At 44.8% G+C, this 24,013-nt stretch overlaps 2 protein-coding genes across 5 annotated transcripts in view; one reads left to right on the forward strand and one right to left on the reverse strand.

Annotated features, from left to right (window-relative positions):
• The window catches only part of SMAGP (small cell adhesion glycoprotein), a 28,387-nt gene extending 10,177 nt beyond the window's left edge, over window positions 1-18,210 (forward strand). For 3 of the 4 annotated variants that reach the window (XM_079936750.1, XM_079936751.1, XM_079936752.1), the window contains exons 3-4: window positions 15,607-15,687; window positions 16,597-18,210. In XM_079936750.1, the coding sequence (XP_079792876.1) occupies window positions 15,607-15,687; window positions 16,597-16,775 (260 nt within the window). In that variant the 3' untranslated portion in view covers window positions 16,776-18,210. The remainder of the gene's footprint in view (window positions 1-15,606; window positions 15,688-16,596) is intronic. The other variant, XR_013830485.1, reaches the window with a different exon arrangement.
• A 1,306-nt stretch (window positions 18,211-19,516) lies between these two features.
• DAZAP2 (DAZ associated protein 2) lies at window positions 19,517-22,836 on the reverse strand. The gene is made up of 4 exons (XM_079936749.1): window positions 22,695-22,836; window positions 21,587-21,705; window positions 20,929-21,174; window positions 19,517-19,779 (listed from the first exon to the last, which is right to left on the reverse strand). Exons 1-4 carry the CDS (start codon window positions 22,705-22,707, stop codon window positions 19,651-19,653), a joined length of 507 nt encoding a protein of 168 aa, XP_079792875.1. The 5' UTR covers window positions 22,708-22,836; the 3' UTR covers window positions 19,517-19,650.
• Between the last annotated feature and the right edge of the window lie 1,177 nt (window positions 22,837-24,013).

Here is a 24,013-nt window from a genome sequence, read left to right on the forward strand (position 1 = left end):
CATTTCCTGATGGCCAGTTACTCCCCGCCACTTAGTCCTTTTTTTCTTTTTTTTAAATTTTTGGCTGCGCTGCACAGCATGCAGGATCTTAGTTCCCCGACCAGGGATAGAACCCGCACCCCCTGTATTGGAAGGTGGAATCTTAACCACTGGACCACTGGGGAAATCCCTATCCAACTTAGTCCTTAATAAAGCCAGGCTGTGTTACTCCACAGGGATATTGGAAACACTCTATCACGGTTCTTGGATGAGACGTTGGCTATTCAGGCAGCAGCTTCAATTCATCTAACCCCCTCCCCATGCTTACTCTCAGTTGATGACACGGCCTTCTATTTTCTGGAGCAAGTTAAAGTTCTCAGAAGAGAACTGCCAAAGGCTCCCACTGCCCCCATGTACCTACTGCCCATGTGCACATTAGTCATGAACGATCTCTGCTGTCTGCAGCCAATCCCTTCATCCGTGCACTGGGTCCCATCCCTTCAACGACATGGCTCCAGCTGTCAATTGTTCCCTCTCATCTGAGTCATTCCTGTCCGTACATAAACAGGCTGTCATTTCTCCCATCTAAAAAAAGCAAAAATAAACAAAAAGCTTGAACTCTCTTCCACCTCCAGCTATAGCCCTATTTCCCTGTTCAACTTTACAGAAAAAAAAAAAAGTTTATATTCTGCCTTCAGTGCCTTTCCTTCCCTTTTTTTCTTTCTTTCTTTTTTTTATTGAAGTATAATTGATTTACCTGTTGTGTTAGTTTCAGGTGTACAGCAAAATGATTCAGTTATACATATACATATATATTCTTTTTCAGGTTCTTTTCCCTTATAGGTTATTACAAAATACTGAGTTTAGTGTCCTGTGCTATATGGTAGGTCCTTGTTGGTTATCTATTTTATAGATAGTAGTGTGTATTTGTTAATCCCAAGCTCCTAATTTACCCCTCCCCCCCTTTCCCCTTTGGTAACCATAAATTTGTTTTCTATGTCTGTCTATTTCTGTTTTATAAATAAGTTCATTTGTTTTTTTAGATTCCACATATAAGCGATATCATATCATATTTGTCTTTGTCTGGCTTACTTCACTTAGTATGATAATCTCTAGGTCCATCCATGTTGCTGCAAATGGCATTATTTCATTCTTTTTTTATGGCTGAGTAATATTCCATTGTGTGTGTTTGTGTGTGTGTGTGCATGCATGCGTGTGTGTGTGTGTGTGTGTGTGTGTATATACCACATCTTCTTTATACATTCATCTGTCAATTGACACTTAGGTTGCTTTCTTTTTTTCTTGAACCCACTCTAAACCAGGGGTTTATACTTAGCACTTCACCAAGCTTTTCTTGTCAAGGTCACTCATGACCTCTGTGGGAAAACCTGGTGGTCCTTGTACTTGGTCTCTTTGGCTGCTACTCCTCAGCTTCCTTTGCTGTTTCCTCCCTGGGCTCAGTCCTTGGTCCTCTTTATCTGTACTTACTCCCTTGGTGATCTCATTCAGTCTCATGGTTGTAAAGATGCTGACTTTTAAAATCTCCAATCCAGACCTCTTCCCCAAATTCCAGTCTTTTTTTTTTTTTTTCCACACCACACAGCTCATGGGATCCTAGTTCCCTGACCAGGGATTGAACCCACGCCCTCAGCAGTGACAGCGTGGTCCTAACCACTGGACCACCACTGAATTCCCCCAAATTCCAGTCTTGATGTCTGCAGTCATGTCCAAAATTGAACTCTGGATCTTCCCCTCTAAACCTGTTCCACCTGCAGGCTTTGCATCTCAGGTAACAGCAGGCCTTCTCTCCCTCCAGTTACTCAGGCCCCAAACCTTGGTGTTATCCGTGACTTCACCCCACATCCTCAGCCTTAACTTCAGAATATATCCAGAATCCCACCACTTTATTCTAAAAAAAAAAAAAAAAATTATTCATTTATTTGGCTGCATCGGGTCTCAGTTGCGGCACATGGGATCTTCGTCGCGGCATGTGGGATCTTCGTCAACACGTGTGGGATCTTTTATTGCAGCACGCAGGCTCAGTAATTGCCCCGCAGCATGTGGGGTCTTAGTTCCCCAACCAGGGATCGAACCCACATCCCCTGCATTGGAAGGTGGATTCTCAACCACTGGACCACCCGAGAAGTCTCCAGAATCCCACCGCTTTCTCACGGGACTGCTGCTAGACCCAGCCAGTGCCTTTGTGCAAACTAGAAAAAGACTCCCCCCTATGGGTGGATTCAGCTGTGCCCACGTGCTGGGTATAATCTGCTTCTCCTGTCTCTACCTTCCCACAGCCCGTTGTCCACACGCAAAGAGATCCTTTAAAACTCTGTTTCTGTTTCAATTACCTATTGCTGTGTAACAAACCACGTCAGCCCTTAGTGAATTAAAACAACAGCAATTTATTATTTCTCACCATTCTGGGAGTTGGCTGGGCACTCCTCTGCTGTTTTCACCCCTGCTCACTCATGCAGCTGCAATCTGCTGGAAGGTCCACTGGGCTAGAAGGTCCAAAATGACCTCCATCACATGTCTACCAGTTGGTACTGGCTGTTGGCTGAGCTGGGGATGCCTCAGTTTTCCTCCATGTGGCCTGTTATCCTCCAGTGAGCCAGACTGGTCTTCCTTACAACATAGTGGTCTCCGTGTTTCAAAAGGACAGTCTTTGGAATTTCAGGCCCCACCCTAGACTTGATGAACCATAGTATGTATTTTTTTTTCACTATTTTATTTTATTTTTATTTTATTTTTTTATTTTTGGCTGCGTTGGGTCTTTGTTGCTGCGTGCGGGCTTTCTCTAGTTGCAGTGAGTGGGGGCTACTCTTTGTTGTGGTGCGCAGGCTTCTCATTGCGGTGGCTTCCCTTGTTACAGAGCATGGGCTCTAGGCGTGCGGGCTTCAGTAGTTGTGGCACATAGGCTCAGTAGTTGTAGCTCATGGGCTCTAGAGCGCAGGCTCAGTAGTCATGGCGCACGGGCTTAGTTGCTCTGCGGCATGTGGGATCTTCCCGGGCCAGGGCTCGAACCCGTGTCCCCTTCATTGGCAGGCAGATTCTTAACCACTGCGCCACCAGGGAAGCCCCTATAGTCTGCATTTTAACAAGCTCCCTAGGAGATTCTTATGCACTGCAGAGTTTGAGAAGCACCCCTTTGAAATGTAAATCAGTCTCTGCTCAAAAACCTCTAAAATGGTTGCATCTCACTCACTGAAAAAGCCAAAGGCCTTCCATGACCTTCAACACCCCTCTTATACAGCCCCCTCGACTTCACCTGCTCCTCCGCTCCCCCTTGCTCCTTCCAAGTGACCTCCATGATGTACCTTTAACATGCTGAGCCTGTGACGGCCCCAGGTGCTTTCCAATATTATTTGATGGCCCTACCTTGAACTTACTGTTCCCTCTGCCTGGAATGTTCCTCTCCCATGTCTCCTCATGGCTGCCTCCCTCTCCTTCTATAGGTGTTTATTTTATTCAAGTCACCTCGTCAGGGACACTCCCTGACCACCCCTATCCACATCCCAACTCCTTATCCCCCTTCCTGATTTTATTTTCTGTATGGTACTAACCAACGTCTAATATAGTATATCTTTTACTTCTTTAACCTGTCCATTGTCCATCTTCCCCCCTCACGATGTAAATTGTATGACAAAATGTTTTTTCTTTAAGTTGTGGTAAAATTATACATAACATAAAATTTACCTTTTTTGGGGCTTCCCTGGTGGCTCAGTGGTTGAGAATCTGCCTGCTAATGCAGGGGATACGGGTTCTAAGCCCTGGTCTGGGAGGATCCCACATCCCGCGGAGCAACTAGGCCCGTGAGCCACAACTACTGAGCCTGCGCGTCTGGAGCCTGTGCTCCGCAAAAAGAGAGGCCGCAATAGTGAGAGGCCCACGCACCGCGATGAAGAGTGGCCCCCGCTTGCCACAACTAGAGAAAGCCCTCGCACAGAAACGAAGACCCAACACAGCAAAAATAAATTAATTAATTAATAAAATCCTACCCCCAACACCTTAAAAAATAAAATTTTACCTTTTTTTATTGCATTTTATTTTTTTTCGAATTTTATTTTTTATTTTTTTATACAGCAGGTTCTTATTAGTTATCTATTTTATACATATCAGTGTATACATGTCAATCCCAATCTCCCAATTCATCACACCACCACATCCCCGCCCCCCTGCTTTCCCACCTTGGTGTCCATCCGTTTGTTCTCTACATCTGTGTCTCAATTTCTGCCCTGCAAACCTGTTCATCTGTACCGTTTTTCTAGATTCCACATATATGCATTAATGTATGATATTTGATTTTCTCTTTCTGGCTTACTTCACTCTGTATGACAGTCTCTAAGTCCATCCACGTCTCTATATGACCCAATTTCGTTCCTTTTTATGGCTAATATTCCATTGTATATATGTACCACATCTTCTTTATCCATTTGTCTGTCGATGGGCATTTAGGTTGCTTCCATGACCTGGCTATTGTAAATACCGCTGCAATGAACGTTGTGGTGCATGTGTCTTTTTTTTTTTTTTTTGCAGTACATGGGCCTCTCACTGTTGTGGCCTCTCCCGTTGTGGAGCACAGGCTCTGGACGCGCAGGCTCAGCGGCCATGGCTCACGGGCCTAGCCGCTCCCGGCATGTGGGATCTTCCCAGACCAGGGCACGAACCTGTGTCCCCTGCATCGGCAGGCGGACTGTCAACCACAGCACCACCAGGGAAGACCCCCTGCATGTTTCTTTTTGATTTACGGTTTTCTCTGGGTATATGCCCAGTAGTGGGATTGCTGGGTCATATGGTAATTCTATTTTTAGTTTTTTAAGGAACCTCCATACTGTTCTCCATAGTGGCCGTATCAATTTACGTTCCCACCAACAGTGCAAGAGGGTTCCCTTTTCTCCACACCCTCTTCAGCATTTGTTGTTTGTAGATTTTCTGATGATGCCCATTCTAACTGGTGTGAGGTGATACCTCACTGTAGTTTTGATTTGCATTTCTCTAATAATTAGTGATGTTGAGCAGCTTTTCATGTGCTTCTTGGTCATCTGTATGTCTTCTTTGGAGAAATGTCTATTTAGGTCTTCTGCTCATTTTTTGATTGGGTTGTTTGTTTTTTTAATACTGAGCTGCATGAGCTTTTATATATTTTGGAGATTAATCCTTTGTCCACTGATTAGTTTGCAAATATTTTCTCCCATTCTGAGGATTGTCTTTTCGTCTTGTTTATAGTTTCCTTTGCTGTGCAAAAGCTTTTAAATTTCATCAGGTCCCATTTGTTTATTTTTGCTTTTATTTCCATTACTCCAGGAGGTGGGTCAAAAAAGATCTTGCTGTGATTTATGTCAAAGAGTGTTCTTCCTATATTTTCCTCTAAGAGTTTTATGGTGTCCAGTCTTACATTTAAGTCTTTAATCCATTTTGAGTCGATTTTTGTGTATGGTGTTAGGGAGAGTTCTAATTTCATTCTTTTACAAGCAGCTGTCCAGTTTTCCCAGTACCACTTATTGAAGAGACTCTCTTTTCTCCATTGTATATCCTTGCCTCCTTTGTCATAGATTAGTTGACCATAGGTGTGTGGGTCTATCTCTGGGCTTTCTATCCTGTTCCAAACATCTATATTTCTGTTTTTGTGCCAGTGCCATATTGTCTTGATGACTGTAGCTTTGTAGTAGAGTGTGAAGTCAGGGAGTCTGATTCCTCCAGCTCTGTTTTTTTTCCCTCAAGTTTGCTTTGGCTATTCGGGGTCTTTTGTGTCGCCACACAAATTTTAAGATTTTTTGTTCTAGTTCTGTAAAACATGCCATTGGTAATTTGATAGGGATTGCACTGAATCTGTATATTGCTTTGCGTAGTGTAGTCATTTTCACAATATTGATTCTTCCAATCCAAGAACATGGTGTATTTCTCCATCTGTTTGTGTCATCTTTGATTTCTTTCATCAGTGTCTTATAGTTTTCGGAGTACAAGTTTTTCAACTCCTTAGGCAGGTTTAGTCCTAGGTATTTTATTCTTTTTGTTGTGATGGTAAATGTGAGTGTTTCATTAATTTCTCTTTCTGATTTTTTGTTGTTGATGTATAGGACTGCCAGAGATTTCTGTGCAGTAATTTTGTATCCTGCAACTGTACCAAATTCATTGATTAGCTCTAGTAGTTTTCTGGTAGCATCTTTAGGATTGTCTATGTATAGCATCATGTCATCTGCAAACAGTGACAGCTTTACTTCTTTTCCAATTTGTATTCCTTTTATTTCTTTTTCTTCTCTGATTGCCATGGCTAGAACTTCCAAACCTATGTTGAATAATAGTGGTGAGAGTGGACATCCTTGTCTTGTTCCTGAACTTAGAGGAAATGCTTTCAGCTTTTCACCATTGAGAATGATGTTTGCTGTGGGTTTGTCATATATGGCCTTTATTATGTTGAGGTAGGTTCCCTCTGTGCCCACTTTCTGGAGAGTTTTTATCATAAATGGGTGGTGAATTTTGTCAGAAGCTTTTTCTGCATCTATTGAGATGATCATATGGTTTTTATTCTTCAATTTGTTAATATGGTGTATCACATTGATTGGATTGCTTATATTGAAGAATCCTTGGATCCCTGGGATAAATCCCACTTGGTCATAGTATATGATCCTTTTAATGTGTTGCTGGATTCTGTTTACTAGTATTTTGTTGAGGATTTTTGCATCTATATTCATCAGTGATATTGGTCTGTAATTTTCTTTTTTTGTAGTATCTTTTTCTGGTTTTGGTATCAGGGTGACGGTGGCCTCATAGAATGAGTTTGGGAGTGTTCCTTCCACTGCAATTTTTTGGAAGAGTTTAAGAAGGAAGGGTGTTAGCTCTTCTCTAAATGTTTGATAGAATTCACCTGTGAAGCCATCTGGTCCTGGACTTTTGTTTGTTGGAAGATTTTTAATCACAGTTTCAATTTCATTACTTGTGATTGGTCTGTTCATATTTTCTATTTCTTCCTGGTTCAGTCTTGGAAGGTTATACCTTTCTAAGGATTTGTCTGTTTCTTCCAGATTATCCATTTTATGGGCATAGAGTTGCTTGTAGTAGTCTCTTAGGATACTTTGTATTTCTGCAGTGTCCATTGTAACTTCTCCTTTTTCATTTCTAATTTTATTGATATGAGTCTCTCCCTCTTTTTCTTGATGAGTCTTGCTAAAGGTTATCAATTTTGTTAATCTTCTCAAAGAACCACCTTTTAGTTTTATTGATCTATGCTATTGTTTTCTTTGTTTCTATTTCATTTATTTCTGCTCTGATCTTTATGATTTTCCTTTTACTAACTTTGGGTTTTGTTTGTTCTTCTTTCTCCAGTTCCTTTAGGTGTAAAGTTAGACTGTTTATTTGAGTTTTTTCGTGTTTTGTTTTTTTTTTTTTAGCGGTACACGGGCCTCTCACTGTTGTGGCCTCTCCTGTTGTGGAGCACAGGCTCCGGACTCGCAGGCTCAGCGGCCATGGCTCATGGGCCCAGCCGCTCCGCGGCATGTGGGATCTTCCTGGACCGGGGCACAAACCCGTGTCCCCTGCATCAGCAGGCAGACTCTCAACCACTGCACCACCAGGGAAGCCCTTTTGTGTTTCCTGAGGTAGCATTGTATTGCTATAAACTTCCCTCTTAGAACTGCTTTTGCTGCATCCCATAGGTTTTGGATCGTCGTGTTTTCATTGTCATTTGTCTCTAGGTATTTTTTTATTTCCTCTGATTTCTTCAGTGATCTCTTGGTTATTTAGTAACATATTGTTTAGCCTCCATTTGTTTGAGTTTTTTACGTTTTTTTTCCCTGTAATTTATTTCTGTCTCATAGTGTTGTGGTCGGAAAAGCTGATTGATAATGATTTCAATTTTCTTAAATTTACTGAGGCTTGATTTGCAACCCAAGATGTGATCTATTCTGGAGAATGTTCCATGTGCACTTGAGAAGAAAGTGTAATCTGCTGTTTTCGGATGGAATGTCCTGTAAATGTCAATTAAATCTTTCTGGTCTATTGTGTCATTTAAAGCTTATGTTTCCTTGTTAATTTTCTGTCTGGATTATCTGTCCATTGGTGTAAGTGGGGTGTTAAAGTCCCCCACTATTATTGTGTTACTGTCGATTTCCTCTTTTATAGCTGTTAGCAGTTGCCTTATGTATTGAGGTGCTCCTATGTTGAGTGCATATATATTTATAATTGTTGTATCTTCTTCTTGGATTGATCCCTTGATCATTATGTAGTGTCCTTCCTTGTCTCTTGTAACAGTCTTTATTTTAAAGTCATTTTATCTGATATGAGTATTGCTACTCCAGCTTTCTTTTGATTTACATTTGCATGGAATATCTTTTTCCATTCCCTCACTTTCAGTCTGTATGTGTCCCTATGTCTGAGGTGGGTCTCTTGTAGACAGCATATATATGGGTCTTGTTTTTGTATCCATTCAGCGAGCCTGTGTCTTTTGGTTGGAGCATTTAATCCATTCACGTTTAAGGTAATTATCGATATGTATGTTCCTATTACCATTTTCTTTTTTCTTTTTTTTTTTTTTTTTTTGCGGTATGCCGGCCTGTCACTGCTGTGGCCTCTCCCGCTGCAGAGCACAGGCTCCGGATGCACAGGCTCAGCAGCCATGGCTCACGGGCCCAGCAGCTCCGCGGCATGTGGGATCCTCCCGGACCGGGGCACAAACCCATGTCCCCTGCATCGGCAGGCAGACTCTCAAGCACTGCGCCACCAGGGAAGCCCCTATTACCATTTTCTTAATTGTTATGCTTTTGTTTCGGTAAGTCCTTTTCTGCTCTTGTGTTTCCCACTTAGAGAAGTTCCTTTAGCATTGTTATAGAGCTGGTTTAGTGGTGCTGAATTCTCTTAGCTTTTGCTTGTCTGTAAAGCTTTTGATTTCTCTTTTGAATCAGAATGAGATCCTTGCCGGGTAGAGTAATCTTGGTTGTAGCTTCTTCCCTTTCATCACTTTAAACATATTGTGCCACTCCCTTCTGGCTTGTAGAGTTTCTGCTGAGAAATCAGCTGTTAACCTTAAGGGAGTTCCCTTGTATGTTATTTGTCGTTTTTCCCTTGTTGCTTTTAATAATTTTTCTTTGTCTTTAATTCTTGTCAATTTGATTAATATGTGTCTTGGCGGGCTTCCCTGGTGGTGCAGTGGTTGGGAGTCCGCCTGCTGATGCAGGGGACGCGGGTTCATGCCCCGGTCCGGGAAGGTCCCACATGCCACGGAGCAGCTGTGCCCATGAGCCATGGCCACTGAGCCTGCGCGTCCAGAGCCTGTGCTCCACAACGGGAGAGGCCACAACACTGAGAGGCCCGCGTACCGCAAAAAAAAAAAAAAAAAAAATGTGTCTTGGCATGTTTCTCCTTGGGTTTATCCTGCCTGGGACTCTCTGTGCCTCCTGGACTTGGGTGGCTATTTCCTTTCCCATGTTAGGGAAGTTTTCGACTATAATCTCTTCAGATATTTTCTCGGGTCCTTTCTCTCCATCTTCTCCTTCTGGGACCCCTATAATAAGAATGTTGGTGCGTTTAATACTGTCCCAGAGGTCTCTTAGGCTGTCTTCATTTCTTTTCATTCTTTTTTCTTTAATCTGTTCCATGGCAGTGAATTCCACCATTCTGTCTTCCACATCACTTATCCGTTCTTCTCCCTCAGTTATTCTGCTATTGATTCCTCTAGTGTATTTTTCATCTTTGTTTGTTTGTTCTTTAATTATTCTAGGTCTGTGTTAAACATTTCTTGCATCTTCTAGATCTTTGCCTCCATTCTTTTTCCAAGGTCCTGGATCATGGATCATCTTCACTATCATGATTCTGAATTCTTTATCTGGAAGGTTGCCTATCTCCACTTCATTCAGTTGTTTTTCTGGAGTTTTATCTTGTTCCTTCATCTGGTGCATAGTCCTATGCCTTTTCATTTTGTCTATCTTTCTGTGAATGTGGTTTTTGTTCCACAGGCTGCAGGACTGTAGTTCTTCTTGCTTCTGCTGTCTGCCCTCTGGTGGATGAGGGTATCTAAGAGGCTTGTGCAAGCTTCCTGATGGGAGGTACTGGTGGTTAGTAGAGCTGGGTATTGCTCTGATGGGCAGAGCTCAGTAAAACTTTAATCTGCTTGTCTGCTGATGGGTGGGGCTGGGTTCCCTCCCTGTTGGTAGTTTGGCCTGAGGTGACCCACCACTGGAGGCTGCAGGCTCTTTGGTGGGGTTAATGGCAGACTCCGGGATGGCTCATGCCAAGGAGTACTTCCCAGAACTTCTGCTGCCAGTGTCCTTGTCCCCTCAGTGAGCCACAGCCACCCCCCACCTCTGCAGGAGACCCTCCAACACTAGCAGGTAAGTCTGGTTCAGTCTTCTATGGGGTCACTGCTCCTTCCCCCTGGGTCCTGGTGCGCACACTACTTTGTGTGTGCCCCGCAGGAATGGAGTCTCTGTTTTCCCCAGTCCTGTCAAAGTCCTGCAATCAAATCCTGCTGGCCTTCAAAGTCTTATTCTCTGGGAATTCCTCCTCCCGTTGCCGGACCCCCAGGTTAGGAAGCCTGATGTGGGGCTCAGAACCTTCACTCCAGTGGGTGGACTTCTGTGGTATGTGTTCTCCAGTTTGTGAGTCATCCACCCAGCGGTTATGGGATTTGATTTTATTGTGATTGAGCCCCTCCTACCATCTCACTGCGACTTCTCCTTTGTCTTTGGATGTGGGGTATCTTTTTTGGTGTGTTCCAGTGTCTTCCTGTCGATGATTGTTCAGCAGTTAATTGTGATTCCGGTGCTCTCACAAGAGGGAGTGAGCACACATCCTTCTATTCCACCATCTTGACCCAATCCTAAAATTTACCATTTTAAAGGATACAGTTCAGTGGCATCGTGTACATTCACATTGTTGTGCAACCATCACCATCATCCCTCTCTAGAACTTTCTCATCATCCCAAACTGAAACTTGGTAGCCATTAAACAATGACTCCTCATTCTCCCCTCTTCCCAGCTCTTGATAACCACTGTCTGTCTCTATGAATTTGACTATTCTAGGTACCTCAGACAAGTGGAATCCTACGATATTTGTCCTTTTGTGACTGACTTATTTCAGTTAGCATGATGTCTTCAAAGTTCATCCACATAGTAGCACGTGTCAGAACGTCCTTCCTTTTTAAGACTGAATAATATTCCATTGTGTGTGTATATATATATATCATATTTTGTCTATCTGTTCATCTGTTGATGGACATTTGAGTTGTTTCACTTTTTAGTTATTGTGAATAATGCTGCTGTGAATATTGGTGTACAAATATCTGTTTTGAGTTCCTGCTTTCATTTCTTTTGGATAGATGCTAAGAAGTAAAATTCCTGGATCCTATGATAATTCTGTGTAGTTTAAGGAACTGTGAAGGCATGAGTTTTTGCTTGTTGTGTTCACTAATCTATGCCCAGGACCTTGAACGGACCCTGGCACAAAGTACGCACTCTGTAAATACTTGTTGAATTAGCCTTTTAATTTCTCTGTCTGTGAAACTGGAACCTCAGTCTAAAAAGGCTGTGTGAAAAAAAAAAAAAAAAAGGCCGTGTGACTTGTCTGACCCAGCTTGCTCCTAGCGGTCTCACATTAACTCTTAATGCTTGTGGTTTCAAGTTCAGGACCCCCAAAGCAGTTCCTTATAACTCGTTCTAGAATTTTGCTGAGGAACTGTATCAATTTCACCAGTTGTTTACAGAATCCGCCTCTTTCTGTGGCCCTTCAGGCTCCTGACCCCTCTGTCTTTCTCAGAAGCTCCTGTATCACCAAGAGCGATCCCATTGACATGTTCTTTCGGTGCCCTTGGCTGTCACTTGCCTGGATCCCTTTTAGATTAGCTTGGTGCTTTCTGGGTTGTGTCCCTTCTCTTGAGCTCACTTCCCCACATCACCAAGGCTCCTGCTCTCCTTCAGTGCAGAAATCATTCTCTTTGATAGGAGACAGAGGCAAAACGGGCTGGGAGAGTTCTAGTTTCTCTGTTACCTCCTACCTCTTAGCTTCGGGCCCAGGCAGCAAGCCTGGCCCGTTTCCTTGTTTTTGCTCCAAATATAACACTTTTTAAATTGTCCTTCCAATGTGTTTGCCACCTTGAGCTGTACAGAGCTTCCTGACACTATTCTTCTAAGTTTCTGCCTTTAACCTTTATGTGCATTTTCGAAAAGATTCACATTCTGAAATCACATTACTGGAAATGGTCTTACAGGAAAGACAGAATTGGGACAGAACACTCAAAACTTATGAAACTTTGTAATGAGAACCCTAAAAATACAACAGTCTGAATTAAAATACTGGCAGTTAAATCTCCACCAACATTGAACCTTGAATCCCTGTCTGTCCTAGACCCCCTGTGCCCTGGGAGTGTGCTTCCTCCTTTTAGAAGTTGGTTCCAGAGAGACTTAACTTTCAACAGAGATTATTTTCATCAAAAATAAAAATCTGATGTAGGATCTGCCTTCTTCTAGTGTTTTCTCATAGAGGTAGATTTCATATAGAGGTAAATTTCTTCCATGGCTCTGCCTTCTTCTAATGTTTTTGTATAGAAGTAATTTTTTTTGGTACCTCCTTCATTTGTACTTACTGCATCACCAGATGGCTTAGTATAAGTGGAAACCAACTGATAACTGCGTCCAAGGAAGGTACTTCTAGTGCATTTTATGTTTCTTAAGGTCCTTATTGATGAAATGTACTCTTGAGTTGTAGAAAGCTTGAGGTTGCATATGAACCAACGTGACTGATATCATTCCCTGCTGCCCAGTCGCCTGTGAGCAAGTTCACATTAAAGGAGAGCTCTTTGTAATGCAACGGTCTGTATTCGATTGTGCTCCTCTGGTGTTTCTTCCGCAACTGTCCGTATCTTGTAAAACCTCGCACTTTTGGAAAGCTCGTTGTGCTGCCTCATAGTTATCTTTTGTTACCTTTTCCTCGTTTTCCCTATTGGAAAAAAAAGAAAAGGACAGTGGTAGGAAGGCTTAGTATAAATACCTTGGGCTTTGGAGGGGCTAGTCCTGGATTCAGATCTTGGCTGCATCCACTGTTCCTTCATGTGTAATACGAGGGATGTCACTTAACTCTTCCCGGGCCTCAGGGTCCACATGGGCAAATAAGAACACCTGCTGTGAAGTGATTGGAATTCTAAGGATTAATAATTATGTATACGAAATGCCCAGCACAAAGCAGGGACTTAGCCAATGGCAGCTGTTATAATTGGGATTATTTGCAGAATTTCCCAACTAGGAATCATCTACCCTCCTGGATTCCCTTTCCGAGGACTCATACATATCTGTTCTCTGAAGCCTCACTAAAATTCAGCTCCATGGTTGGGTCCTTGGTGAGCCTCATCACTGCTGCTTGCCCAGCATCTATGACAGTGCCCCTGGCACGTGGTAGGTGCAAACTAAATTCTTGTTGATCGATTGAATCTTACTCATCTTTCTATTGAAGCTTCTGTACATACATTATTCTTCTCGGTGCTTTGTGTATCGTAAGTTCTCAAATGTTTAAGAAAGACAAAACTGAGAGCAGCTGTGTAGAACTCTAGATCAATGGTGGGAAGACGGTGTGCAGCCCCAGGACATTTGGGGGAGGAAAGCATGCGTGGTGAGGGGCAGCAGTCTGAAGCAGTGATCAGGTGGATAAACTTCAGGCCTTGTCTTTGATGGAAGTCACAGTATAATCTCAGAAGTGACAGCCCATCCCTTTGGCTGTATTCTGTTTGTTAGAACCTAGTCACTGGGTCCAGCCGACACACGGGGAGAGGGGCTTACACAAGGATGTAAACACCAGGAGGTGGGAACCATTGGGATTCATCTTAGAAGCTGCCTACCACACTCCTGTTTTACGCATGGGAGAGAAACTGAGGCTCGGAGAGGTTTGGTAACTTCCTCAAGGTTACCTAGGACTATGCTGGGGCAGGATTCAAACCTAGAGCGGCTTTCCCTTTTAATGATGCTTGCCTGTGCGTTTTCTCATTTAGCCTTTGCAATAGCCCTGCAGAGTTGGTTAATATAGTTCCTACTGGTTACAGATGAGAATGGATGGATGAATCGGGAGATGTAACCATTTGCCCGAAGCCACAAAGTAGCTGACTGTATCACTGCTCCTAAAGAAAGAGTGGAGAAGGGTTTGGCCTGGCCCTGGGAGCGGGGTGGTGATCCAGGCAGCCCACATCTGCTTTTCCTGTGGCAAGACCAGGACGGTTCAACAGGCCTCCCCTGGCCTGTGTGAGAAGGTCTTTCAACACCGCTGACCCCTCTTGGCACTGCTCCCAGGCTCACCAGACCACCGCTAGTGACTGAATTTCCCTTGTCCTGGATGGCATCCTGAAGGTGTCAGGCGAGAGACAGGAATCAGGCTCACGCCCTGTGCTCCAGCCACACTGGCCTTTGGGTCCTCTCATCTCGGAGCTTTGATCCAGGCTCTTCCCTCTGCCTAGAATGTGCCCCACCTCCCGCCCCTTTCACTCTGTAAACTCCTACCCCTGCTTCGGCCCCCAGCTCAAATCCTGCTTCCTGGGGAGGCTGTTTGTGCTGGAAGACCAGCTCAGGCCCCTCTGCCACATGCCCTCCTAAGCTCCCAGATGTTGCCTTTGCCATACGTATCATAGTTCTTAACTGTGAACTTGCTGTGGTGGAGGCTGAGCTCGGGGAAGGTAGACCATGTCTGTTCTGCTTGCCCCCACTGTGCCTGGAACACACCTGGAAGAGAGTAGAGAGTTAATGAGTGCTGCTATTGTTATTTATTGAATGAATACTGAGATGCCTCCTGTGGGTGATTTTAGGGTCAGTCAGACTGCTTTCCCCAGGATACCTCTGTCCTGCAGTAACTAACCTTTTCAAACCCCTACACTAAAATGCTAACTAGGAGAGAATGGAAGGCTTCCTGACTTCTTTTGGAAACACTTAGGAGTCTGGGTAGTGACTTTAGGAGTGGGACTTTCAGGCTCTGAAGGACAGATAGACCAATAGCAGAACGAGATATGGGATATATTTTAGGGTAGGAGAGGCCTTATTTCAGAACCTTTCAAATTGCAGGGCTTACTCTGGAAGCGTAGAAAAGGGTTTCATAAGGGAAGGAGCGTTATTTCATTATTAAAAAATAATGTTTACAAAGAGTTTGTAAAAACAGTGAAGAAATGCATGTGGCATATAATATAAATATATTGATATATACATGTATATACATTTATCATTTGATCTCATTTATGCAAAAATGTATTCCTAATAATAGCTTACCCTTATTGAATTACTTAATACATGTCGCAACGACCCTATAAAGTAGGTACTATTATCTCTGTTTTCCAGATGAGGATGCTGATGCACAGAGGGGTTAGGTAATTTTCTGAAGATCACACAGCTAGTAAAAGAGCTCAGATTGGAACCTCGTCAGTCAGCTCTAGAGCCCATACTTTAACCACTATGTTAGAGAGAAATCCATCAAAATGTTTATCGTCTTTGGTGGTGGTTTGTTTTCTCCTCTATTCTCCCGGTTTTTCTATACAGATGTCCTATAGGAGTTAAATGACAAAAGTCTGAATAGGGAAGAAGGTGGGGTAGTGAAATTGAAGGACAAACATGTGTTTTAGAACAAAAGAATTCACCCCATTTCCTTTTCCACTTTGCTAAATTTTCCAGAAGAACTGATGGCCACCCCAATCCTACAGGCCACTGAGGCCCTGTCCCCAGAAGCTGAAGCCAGCACAGCACTCATTGCAGGTAACAGGCTCTGAGCCAAATCAAGGGACCTTCTGAGCTCAGGGGCTCTGTTGCTCCAGAGACAATGTGATAGACCAGGATTTTCCCTACATGGGAAAGCACCACAGATTAGAGACCAAATCCATTAATGGGCTCGTTTGGGCATGCAAGTTATATTACACACACACACACACAAGGTTATAAAAGACTCTCAGAGGCTTCGTGTAGAGGTACTGCCAGTAAATGACCGGTTGGGAGGTGGCCACAAACAGCTGCAGTGCATATGGGCACTACAGTTGAGTATGGGGGTAGGGATAAGGATGTGTGCAGCTTGTTGAGTGGGTGAGAAAGAGGATGGGAGGGATCAGAAACCCCTACAGGAGGCTATGAATTTTTTTTTTGCGGTACACGGGCCGCTCACTGTTGTGGCCTCTCCCGTTGCGGAGCACAGGCTCCGGACGTGCAGGCTCAGCGGCCATGGCTCACGGGCCCAGCCGCTCTGCGGCATGTGGGATCCTCCCGAACCAGGGCACGAACCCGCGTCCCCTGCATCGGCAGGCGGACTCTCAACCACTGCGCCACCAGGGAAGCCCGAGGCTATGAATTTTAAAACCCTTCCTGTTGGGATAAGCGATTTCCTGTTTCCCTCCTTCCTGTTTCTATCATAATCATCAGGAACTAGTTGAGAGGGAATTCAGTTTTGTCAGAAACCAAAAGCCTTGTGTCCCTAAGCACAAAGAGACTCCAGATGTCATGTACCAAGGAAGTCGGGCTTGGTGGGAGAATATGGATTTGGAAGTGGACGCTAGTTAACTTCAGCAGGAGGACCCTCACCAGGAGTGAGGGAATCGTCTAATGCAGGGGACCTTGTGAGTTACTGAGACGTCCTCAATCCTGAAACATCTCTGCATTTTCCCTCTCCTTTCCAAGTTGTTATCACAGTGGTCTTCCTCACCCTGCTCTCAGTCGTGATCTTGATCTTCTTTTACCTGTACAAGAACAAAGGCAGCTACGTCACCTACGAACCTGCAGAAGGCGAGCCCGGCGCCGTCCTCCAGATGGAGAGCAACTCAGCCAAGGGCAGGGAGAAGGAGGAATATTTCATCTAATGGTTCCCAGACCCCAAGGAGCTTATCCAGGCTTCAGTGCTAACATACAATTTATTAGGTGGAAGTTTTATCTGAAACCGGTGAGAAGCATCGATTGATATGGGCAGAACTGAGCTCCTTCTGGGACACAGGCACAAGTGCTAACATCACCGACGCCAGGGACCAGGGACACGAAGAAAGCTGCTCGTGACGTCTCTAGCCAGGCCTCTGTCATACAGCCGGTGCTTCTGGCTGACCACCGAGGTTGAGCTGTACCAGGCAACACTGGAGTATGTGCCCAGTCATCTTCACTTTTTCCACAGGTCGAAGGGGAGGAGGAGAGTTGGGGGTCACTGGATGCTCCTCTGTCCCATACCTGGTCACCTAGTGACAGCCCAAGTGGAAATAGTGTTCCATAGAAGTTCTTCCCAGAGGCCGGACACCACAGTGCAAGGCCAGGCCAGGAGGGCAGGAGACTGTGGAGACCTCTCTCGTGATGAACGTGCCACATCCCTTAATCTGAGCCCTTCCTTTCCATATTCCCAGCAAGCCAGACTTATGCTATTTTTCTCGGAATTAAAATCTTTCATTGATACAGAAATCAGATTCTCATGTGCAAGAAATAACTACCTTTACACTTTACCTTTGCTTAAACTTTGACAGTTTCTTTTGCTCACTTAACTCCTTTGCCTGTGTTCTCTCCCAAGCAAAGGGGGCCCCAGGGAAGTTTCAGAAGTTCCCAGAACAATCTCAGGGTCTTGAAACAAAGATGGTCCTGGGAAGTTTGTCCTAGAAGTGTCATTAGAAACATACCCTGGGGGATTAGTTGTTTAGCCTCCATCCTGGCAAGGGCCAGAATTTCCCAGACCCATTCTGCGTACACACAGAGGGAACCAGGAACAACCAACCTACCACTTTTCCCACCAGTGCCTTTTATATCAAGCCCAGAGAGGCTTCTTGGAGCTAACTTAGTCTCAAAATGAGGTATGTTTAAAAGGTACAATGTTTTGGTAGAAATCACTAGCTCTTCAGGTATTGTTTACTTTGGAATTAAGCTGTATCTCTTTCGAGGTCTTAAATATAGTGCCTCCATTGTTCAAGCTCAAGTCCACCCAAGGTGAGACCCAAGAGTTGAGGGATCAGTCTTGGCAACCTAGGTTCCAGGAGTTTTCAGTATTTCTCCAACAGGATTTTGGAAAAACTGAAGGTCATCCTGAACTTACACAAACTGTTAAATACTAAAAAACATCTTCCTCAAGTCAAACTTAAGGGCCAGTTAGAATCAACTGTTCCCTTATTTCTAAGTTTATGTTCGGAATTCCTCTGGCATAATAGGCTCCTAAGAATCTGAAAGAGCTTAGGAAGTAAAATGAAGAAAAGTTAAACATCTAAACATCTAGAATGGAACTCATGAAAATGGTCAAATCTTAGCCTTGTACTCCTGCATTTAGTTGAAACGCTTCATTTAAAAAACCAGAATGACAGCAGCACTGATCTGAATTCTAGGTGGGATATAAAAGAAGATATATACAGAAGAGATCTAAAAACAAGCTGAGTAAAGAATCCTTGAAGTGAGGTGTAATGCAACTTCATCACTTTATTCAAATCTTCAAAATAGTCTTTATTCTACATTTTTAGTATAAAAAATCCACAAGTTAAGTGCACCACAGTGTAGAGAGAGACATACAACGCTGAACTTCCATAACAGTCAATGGTACAGTCAAACATCACATGTATAGAACACAAAATTTAGATGAACTGAAATTATAAGATAAAATAAAATAAAATCCAATTTTAGAGAACAAAAATCAAAATATTAAGGATCCCTGAAATATTCTTAACCCTAATGAGATTTCACTGGACTCAAGTCATTTAGTAGTGAGGCATTCACGATATGACCCCATTAACCCAGCTCAGGAATTCTTGGGAGCCATGAGTGGCTGCATCAGACACTTGACGAGAAATGGTAACCAATTTTTGATCTGAAAACTCCCCTTAATTTGGCTGTAGAGTCATCAGGCTTTTAAATGCATCCTCCTCCTTGCCCCTCAAATTATAAACAAACTGCTGTTTACAAAACAGTTTGCATCCTTTGTTAAAAGAAAGCTCAGTTTTTCTGGCACCAAAGCAAATTTGGGTTTGCAAATTTGGTTCATGTATGAAGAGACAACCTACGAGGAGGGTCCAAAAGGCACCCTCCACTTTTGCTTGAGGAGACGCAAAAGCAGAAGTAATGGGGTCTGTGCTTGGGGCACAGGGGGTTTCAGAGGATCCTTTGTGAAAGACTAGTTAAAAGATGACAGGTGGGGAGAAGTGCAAGGAGAGAAGGAAATTAGTCTGACTGGCTTTCTGTCCTGCACCATTGATTCAATGGAGATCGGTGGGAAGGAATGGAAGACGAGGGTTGAGGGTAGGACGTGGAGCAAAGGACGGAAAGGAAAAGGCAGATAACTAATGCAGTTCATTTATAACAAGTAATATAAATCAAAGACTTAAAGGAGATTAAAGACCAATCAGAATAATTTGGCAACTTTAATTCTTAGGAAGATCAAAGTTCCCTCCAAACCTAATTTGATGTTTTATTACTAAAAGCAAAGACCAGTATGGTACAGTATTACTCCAGAGGAATTAAAGGAAGATCCTTAGGGCTGCTTTACCCACATTCATTTTATGAATGGATACCTCCCCTACCTCAAAATGCTTTAGGGCGGTACTGCTACCATTACGTGGTTCCTTATTACGTTTGAAAAGTGCCTGAAAGTTTGGGCACCAGAAAGACACCCCAACAACATGTGTCTAAACTGCAACTTCAGGTTAATATGACTAAAGCAGTTACATTGTGAGAAGTGCTGAAGGTATGTGATGTCTTTCCCGGCACAGAGGTGGCCTTGGTTCTTCACCAGATGGTGTAGCCACCATCTGAGCCACCCATGAAGAAGTTTCCCTTCCGCTGAGTTACAAGGACATTGGCTCCCTGCATGACTGCAAGCTGAGCAGCATTGGGAGGGCATCCAGGGGGAGGAGGCTGAAAGGAAAAGACAAGGTTGATTAGACACAGGGCAGCTGTGGAAGGGAAGTGGACAAAGGTGAAAGAGGACCAGTCAGGAAGACGGCAGTGTGCTAACCCATGGCATCTCAAAGAGCTAGCTATGCCACCAATTCAGGTACAGCAGGTCTCTAGTCTCTGTGAGCCCAAAGATATAAACAGGAAACCCACTCACTTAAAGGGTTTCAGGTCTAAGATGAAGCCTATGGATACCTTCTGAGTGTGGGTAGTCCAGACCTATAGGCATTTTCAGGGCAAAAAATCACTCCTACTCACATTCTAAAATACAGGGAGCGGGTACTAGGTCCAGGGCCTTATGTCACAGGGTCCAACAGTTTTCAAATGGCCCTGGATAATCTGAAAGCTCTACCTGATGACAGCATTCTCACCTCATCCCTAGCCTGTGGTTATTGAGTAGATGGTCCTAGCAAGGACCATTTGGGCTCTAATTCCCATACATAAGAGAACTAAGCAGGAGACATAACTAAAAGCCCTAGTATCTTTCTAAATGTAATCTAATGGGGATTGTGCATTCTACTTCTTTAATCATCATGGTTCCTAATACAATGCCATACAGATGGCAAATATTAAGTAAATGCTTATGGAATGAATGAGCAGTTGTTACTAGACCAGTACCAAAAGTGAACTGGAAAAGCAGCAGGCAGGACTCCTAGGACAGGAAAACAAAGGAATCTGATTAACTCAGACACCAGTGAATGTGCCAGATGCTACTGACTTGCCACAGTTCTGCCCCCTCCAGTGCTTTCTGCCTGACTACTGGACGTCAGTGCTTGCACCAATACCAGCAACTATTACCCAGGGATGATGAAAGGATAACTATGTAGTCATTTCAGAAAGTTAAAATACGCAAGGGTTGAGGTTTTTTTTTGTTTGTTTTTTTGTGGTACGCGGACCTCTCACTGCTGTGGCCTCTCCCATTGCGGAGCACAGGCTCCGGACATGCAGGCTCAGCGGTCATGGCTCACGGGCCCAGCCGCTCCGCAGCATGTGGGATCTTCCCGGACCAGGGCACGAACCCGCGTCCCCTGCATCAGCAGGCGGACCGTCAACCACTGCGCCACCAGGGAAGCCCAAGGGTTGAGTTTTTTGTGACAAAGTCATACTCACAGGAATGTTTCCAGCAGTAGCACCAGCTCCAAATCTGGCACCTGCATCATACCCTCCTTCCACCAGCACTGCTGAACCAGGTGGATAGATGGGACCAACTGGATAATAAGCCATGGGGATTGTGGAACCTAAAGGTCCAACAGCCACAGACTGGGCCATGGGAAGATACAGTGAGGCGCCAGGAAATGCAGCTGACATGGTGGGGACTGTGGCAGCCCCCGGGTGCACAAAGCTCGGACGATAGAGCTAAAAGAGGCAGAAGAGAAGGCAACTAGTTACTTTATGACATTTGTATTTCAGATCTCTTTAATGAGTCAATTCTTAATTCTCCTTGTGCAGATTACACTCTGAGTTACACAAGTTGCCTTTCCACTGCCACTAAATATTCTCCTGGATCACTTCCTGCTATAGCTAATGTTAGGCTCAAGGAACGCAAACTCATCTTAACCTCAGCCTGTGCCAAACAACATAAAATAATCAGATAATGCATTCTCAACCCCAACAGAAATTGCTGAACTATACAATGTTTTAGATTATTCATGTGAGCATTCTTTCCTGTTTGTGGAGAGTAAATAAATGTGTGGAGTCAGACTTAGCTAAAGACTGAAAACGTGATCCAAGAGTATTCCATTAATAAAGTCTAATAAACTGGAAGCACCTCTGAGTAGGCAGGTGGAGCATCAGTATAGGGTGGAGCCTGAGGAAGATGCAAGGTCTGAGGGTACACAGGATTCCCAGGAGGCTGCACCGGGTAGGTTGGCTGCGTTGGATATTGACCTGGAAGACAAGAAAACAATGCATGTTGCCTAGAATACAGAGTCACCAAAATACGGCAGGGCATGCTGGGTAGCCTAGCCGGAACGAGCAGAAAGAGATTTGCAAACAGACCGACTGCCCTGAAGGGCCTGATCCCTGGAACCAAGAAAATAAGCATCCTCTTTGCACCCTTATAACTGAAGATGCTGGATTCTAACTGGACAGGAAAAGCTCTTTCCAGGAGAAGACTGGTGTCAGGGGAAAGTCTAGCTGGGCCCAAGATCCTTCCAGAATGCAGGGCAGCTCTGGGAACCCCTTCTTGCTGATGTTTCAAGAGTGTGTCCTGTCTCTCTACTCTGGGTGGTCTCCAAAGGTCTGGCTGTAACTGACCAAGACCTCATGAGTAACAGTGGTTGTGCCCATCGACCTCACAGGTTCCTACTCAAGGTCGACTTCCAAATAAAGTGAGTGGTGGAAGTGAACCTTGAGATCGGAGAGGGGGTTGAGGGGAATGTCCTGACACAGGAACCAGGAGACGTTCTGGCCGCCAGCGAGGGTAAGGGGAAAGAGACCCGTCGGGCCCGCCTGGCCCGCTCACCAGCGCCGGCACTTCACTAGTTAAGCCCGGGGGCCTGCCTGTGGTTCCGGAGCGCGGCGCCCCGCCTCTGCCAGCTCTCCATTGGCCCACCCAAATCTCACCTCTAGCTCCCCATTTGCTCCTGCAGATGCCCATCTCGACAAGCCTTCTCCCCCCCCCCACTGCCCCCCCAACCCGAGCCCGCGGCTCCAAACTGCGCCACAGAGTTTAAGGGGGAACGGGCCAGGAGGGAGCGAGCAACCGTAGTTCGAGAATGACAAAGGCGTCCGGCGCAGCCCCGGGCACTGAAGCTGGCCCAGGAGCGCGGCGCAGCTCTCCCCAGGCCTGGCGTCCAGTGACCCTGGGCTCCGGGCCCGCTCGCTCCGGGCCAGCATTACTTCCCCCGGCGGCCTCAGCCGCCCCCGGTCCTTGCCTTTGCTGTTCATGGTGGCTGCGGGTCCGGTTCGGCTCGGCGTCGCGGACGGTTATTTTTTTCGTCCTCTTCCTGTTCGTAGTCACTTCCGTGTCACGTGACGATTTGTCCGCCTAGCGTCACCCGACGCCCGAATGCCGCTGCCACCGGAAACCCCGCCCCTTCGCCCGGCCTCCAATAGCTGGAGGGAGGGCCCACGTGATCCCGCCCGCTCGTGTTGGCCCCGCCCACTGGGTCTTGTCCTCCAACCCCTACCCTTGTCTCTCGACTGGAAGAAAACCAAATAACAGGTATTGTCTCGAAACAGGAACTTCTCTCTCTTGGGCGCTCGGAGGCAGTACCATTAAACTGTTCTCCGGAACCTTTTCCCACCTACGCACAGCACCTCAAGGTCATCTCACCTTGACAGTCTTTCCACGAAGGGGCATAGATTTCTACAAACGTCTCTAACTGCCTGAGATACGCTCCCCTCCCCAACCCTTGATTTATCGATCACGCGTTCCCCTCACTCGAATCTTCGCTGCCTGTCCTGCGGACAGTCGGTATTTATTTCTGTGTCGCTTTCTCACCATAAAGAAGGGTATGCTGTGTTGTGTCCCTCCCGCAGCAGCTAGCATTTAAACTGGCATACTCGTGGTAGCCAAGCAGTGCCTGTGGCCCGGCCCTTCCTTTGGTACCTGTTACAGGCACCAGTACGGCATCTTACGTGTATTTTCTCCGTGTTATCACTTCTCTTCTAACTTAATTGTTCTTAAGGGCAAAGGTGCCATCCTTTAAGGCAGCAATTAAGTTTTTCCTTCTGTTCTCCATTTTAAGATATCTGCTGAGTGCTTGCTATGTGCAAGTGCAGAGATGGAGCTGAACAAGACAGCCCAACACTATTTCCTCATGGAGTTTACATTCTGTACTGTAGGAAGAATATTAGAAAAGCATCTGAAAAGGGAAAGCTTTGGAAAGAAAAGTCCTCAGTAAACATTAGAAGCCTGATAAATACTTGCTGATGAATGACTTAAACCACTGAAAAGAGCTGTACTCACTTCAATTCAGCAATCCCTTGTTTTTCTCTCCAGTATCCTATTACAGTTTGCAGAGCACCCTTAAAATGCACGATTTTATGGGGTCATCACAGGTCTTCACAGCAGCCCTGTGTGTCAGACGGGGCTTGTTTGATCATTCCTGTTTTTCAAATGAGAGAATTGATTAAAGAGATTTGCCCTAAGTCACACAGTGAGCAGGTTACAAAGTCAGGTCTTGTATCCTGGTTCCCAGGTGCCCAAGTCAGTTTTGTTTTGTTCTTATCACTTCACTCTATCATGGCT

Source organism: Stenella coeruleoalba (genome assembly GCF_951394435.1).
Source record: "Stenella coeruleoalba genome assembly, chromosome: 11".
NCBI lineage: Eukaryota > Metazoa > Chordata > Mammalia > Artiodactyla > Delphinidae > Stenella > Stenella coeruleoalba.